Raw genomic sequence first — 4,292 nt, 5'->3', positions numbered from 1 at the left:
AAATAAATAAATAAATAAATAAATAAATAAATAAGAGGCAATGAAAACAACAAGAAAAACATGAAACAATATGAATGAAACAAAGACAATGTTGAGAAAGAAGCAAGCTTTTTTTATTGCTTAATATTGGTATTTAATGTTCTTAGAGAGTTAAAGTTCCATAAAAGAACAAGATGTTATGAAACAGGGACAGAACAAGAAAGACTCCTTGAAAATTAAAAATATGAGCACCAAAATGAAAAATTCAATAAAGTAGAAGACAAAGTCTCAGAAAGTAGGATAAAAAGACAAAAATAGAAAATAGGAGCGAAAGATAAGAAAATTTGAAGCTGAATCAAGGATGTCCAATTTTTGACAATAAGAGTTCCAGAAAGAAAGGACAGAGAAAGAGGAAATGGAACTTTCCAAGAACGAAATGACACAATCTCCAGATTGAAAGGGTATAATGGATTAAGAATCACTTCCAAACATATCATACCCTAGAAGCTTCTGGAAAGAGAAAAAAGTAAGCCAAATATGTGAAGTATCAGGAATGAAAAGGTCTTCTCTCTAGCAACACTGAAAGCTAAGATTGTGAAGAACAGCGTTCAGAATTCTGAGGAAAAATGCTTTTGGAAATAGAACTCTATGAAGTAAAGACTCATACAAGGGGTCAAAAAATGTACTCCTCGTGGTTATGCTCCAGCAAAGGAAACTAATAAGAAAGAGGAAGTCATCGATGGTGGAAACAGATAATCTACTATGGAAGAGACAGAGAGATGTCCCAGGAGAAGATAAATTCATCTGGCCTACAGAACAGCCAGTTGGTATTACAGCAGAAGGATGCAGTGCTCTGGATGGAAAGTTTTCCAGGAAGAAATAAAAATGAGTCAGACAAGTAGCCTGAAAATGTTGAAAGATTTTGGCCAGATCCATTAGAGCACTTGGAGAAAAAATAGTGTTAAGCATATAGGAAACAAAACAGATGAAAAAATAATACAATTACTAATTCCAGGAAAGGCAAAAAGGTTAATAAGGAAACATAATGAAAAAACATTATGTTTACATAGTCTTAATAATAGAAATATTACTATGGGCTGGAGGTGGTGGCTTATGCCTACAATTCCAGCACTTTGGGAGGCCATGGTGGGTGGGTCACTTGAGGCTAGGAGTTCGTGACCAGCCTGGCCAACACGGTGAAACCCTGTCTCTACTAAAAATACAAAAATCAGCTGGGTATGGTGGTGCGTGCCTGTAGTCCCACCTACTCGGGAGGCTGAGGCAGGAGAATTGCTTGAACCTGGGAGGCAGAAGTTGCAGTGAGCTGAGATTGTGCCACTGCACTCTAGCCTGGGTGACAGAGTGAGATCTTTTCTAAAAAAAAATTAAAAAAATAAAAATATTACTATGGATTCAACCAAAATTCTAAATAATTGTGTAAGAGCACCAAATGCTTATTCTCCATAATAAGAACTCAATGCGGAAGTCTAAAATTTATAAATGAGTAATTAGCAGTGTACCCAAATTCATTACAAAATGGAGGTTAATGTGAAAAAAGAGTGGTTAAAAACTGAAAGTGGTTGCCTTCATGGAATGTGACTAGGTAATAGTGAGGGATAGAGGGGGGATAACCTATTGTAAAAGGTCTTTTAGTTCTATTTTATTAATTCATGTATTTTATTTTGCTAAACATAAATAATTTTGAGAAGGTTTAGGATAAAATAAGTTGGATCTTCTATTCAAAAATTGTTTTGTTTTTCCTGATTATGTAAATAATATAGTCATTTTAAAAATTGGTTCAGTAGTAAGCCTAAATGATAACTTACTCATCTTGTAAACTAGTTTAGTAGAGAAAACAGACCAACAGTAACTCTCTGCTTTCTCATTTGCCCCAGGGTTTGAGAATGTTTTTAGCTGGTGGCAATAAATATTCGAAGCCTGCAGAATCCAGCTACAAACAGAGGGTTTTGCTCTTGAATTTCTGGTTCAAATCCTTTATTTATTTATTTATTTATTTATTTATTTATTATTTTACTTTAAGTTCTAGGGTACATGTGCACAACGTGCAGGTTTGTTACATATGTATACATGTGCCATGTTGGTGTGCTGCACCCATTAACTCGTCATTTATATTAGGTATATCTCCTAATGCTATCCCTTCCCCCTCCCCAACCCCACAACAGGCCCCGGTGTGCGATGTTCCCCTTCCTGTGTCCAAGTGTTCTCATTGTTCAATTCCCACCTATGAGTGAGAACATGCAGTGTTTGGTTTTCTGTCCTTGTGATAGTTTGCTGAGAATGATGGTTTCCAGCTTCATCCATGTCCCTACAAAGGACATGAACTCATCCTTTTTTATGGCTGCATAGTATTCCATGGTGTATATGTGCCACATTTTCTTAATCCAGTCTATCATCGATGGACATTTCTTATCTATCAATGTTATGCCGACTGTGCTTTCCAGCTCTGGTCTGTGAATTACTGTGGTATAACGTGACTGTTCAAATTTCACTTTTCAGAGGCTTTGACTGCGACCTTTGAAGAGCTTCATTTTGAGATCCAGCACCACAATGACTGCACAGTAGAGAAAATCTATAAGATTTTGAAAACCTACCAACTCATGGACCACAGTAACAAGGATTGCTTCATCTGCTGTATCCTCTCCCATGGAGACAAGGGCATCATCTATGGCACTGATGGACAGGAGGCCCCCATCTATGAGCTGACATCTCAGTTCACTGGTTTGAAGTGCCCTTCCCTTGCTGGAAAACCCAAAGTGTTTTTTATTCAGGCTTGTCAGGGGGATAACTACCAGAAAGGTATACCTGTTGAGACTGATTCAGAGGAGCAACCCTATTTGGAAATGGATTTATCATCACCTCAAACGAGATATATCCCGGATGAGGCTGACTTTCTGCTGGGGATGGCCACTGTGAATAACTGTGTTTCCTACCGAAACCCTGCAGAGGGAACCTGGTACATCCAGTCACTTTGCCAGAGCCTGAGAGAACGATGTCCTCGGTAAGTTTTGCCTACTCAGCCCACCTCACTGTTACACTACCTTTCCCTCCTACTCCATCACCACTACTATCTACTCACATTCAGAGACTATTAGAAAGTGATATGTGGTTTAGATGACATCAACAGGTCAGAGAACTGTGCAAGGGGAATGGTTTCCATTCATCTCTAGATGTCTAGCTATGGATCACATAGCTGCACTTCCCAGGTCAGTTACAAAGTGGGAGAGTGGCAAGTGTTAACATCCTTAGTTTATAGATGGAAAAGCTGAGATGTTTTATTCCTTTATTCAGCACCTCAAAGGACAATCAGGGTGTCACAGAGCAGGAAAGACTGGTAAAGTCATATAGTCCAGCTCTCTGTCTTTAGGCCAAAACATGAGTGAGCCAATTCAACTAGTTTTGGAAATCTTCCAAAGAAGGCAGTAACCCAATTCAATGTTTAACATCCTCCAACTCTGTCAAAAGTTCTATAACAGCAAACCATCCTTAAAACCTCTTGGTGCATTATGGGAAATAAACAGCAGGTTCCTTTTAGCCCTGTATTTCATGTTTTGAGTATACGAAGAGTGAGAATTTCCCACAACTTAGATCATGAATCTAACTTAGATTTTGTAACTTAGGTCATGAATCCTGCAAGGTTTCCAGGGCTAGCTCCGAGGTAGAAGAAGAGGTTGCCTAACAAAAACGCTAAGAGATCCTGGTGAGAAGAAGGTAGGAGTAGCTGCAGGAGACATTGTACTTTCACTTGCCTTAAGCTTAATTGCATCAAAGATGAATCCACAGATGCAATGTCAATTTGAGGCAGAGAGTATTGGGGGGCATTGAAGCAACTGTGGGAGCCAAGTAACATGGAGAAGAGTGAGATACACACAGGTCAGGAGAGAAAGAAATCAACTCTAATACTGACACTGAGGTTTCTGATGGTCAAAAGAGTTCCTGAATAAACCAAAAGTAAGTTATTAAGCTCTGAGACAACGCATTTACCAGGAAAGCTGGGGTAGGTCTTGGTTTAGCAACTTATTGTTTCAAATGACTGATATTTTGAGAGAAAGATCTACAGAACTATCTCTGAGCACAGCAGAGGAGACAGTTCATCAGTTGCTTTCCCCTACAGATAGTCACAATGTTATGTGATGTCTTTCAGAGGCGATGATATTCTCACCATCCTGACTGAAGTGAACTATGAAGTAAGCAACAAGGATGACAAGAAAAACATGGGAAAACAGATGCCACAGCCAACTTTCACACTAAGAAAAAAACTTGTCTTCCCTTCTGATTGATAGTGCTATTTAGAT

At 38.7% G+C, this 4,292-nt stretch overlaps 1 protein-coding gene across 2 annotated transcripts in view; it reads left to right on the top strand.

Moving 5' to 3' along the window:
- The window catches only part of CASP8 (caspase 8, apoptosis-related cysteine peptidase), a 75,920-nt gene extending 71,628 nt beyond the window's left edge, over positions 1–4,292 (top strand). The window contains exons 8-9 of one of the 2 annotated variants that reach the window (XM_011974501.1): positions 2,497–2,998; positions 4,142–4,292. In XM_011974501.1, coding sequence (XP_011829891.1) covers positions 2,497–2,998; positions 4,142–4,277 — 638 coding nt within the window. In that variant the 3' untranslated portion in view covers positions 4,278–4,292. Of the gene's footprint in view, positions 1–1,874; positions 1,956–2,496; positions 2,999–4,141 lie in introns of those variants that run through there. The other variant, XM_011974502.1, reaches the window with a different exon arrangement.

The sequence above is a fragment of the Mandrillus leucophaeus genome, unplaced genomic scaffold, assembly GCF_000951045.1.
Source record: "Mandrillus leucophaeus isolate KB7577 unplaced genomic scaffold, Mleu.le_1.0 Scaffold146, whole genome shotgun sequence".
Lineage (NCBI taxonomy): Eukaryota > Metazoa > Chordata > Mammalia > Primates > Cercopithecidae > Mandrillus > Mandrillus leucophaeus.
Note: the sequence above shows the minus strand (reverse complement) of the source record. Positions and strands in the feature narration are given on the sequence as shown.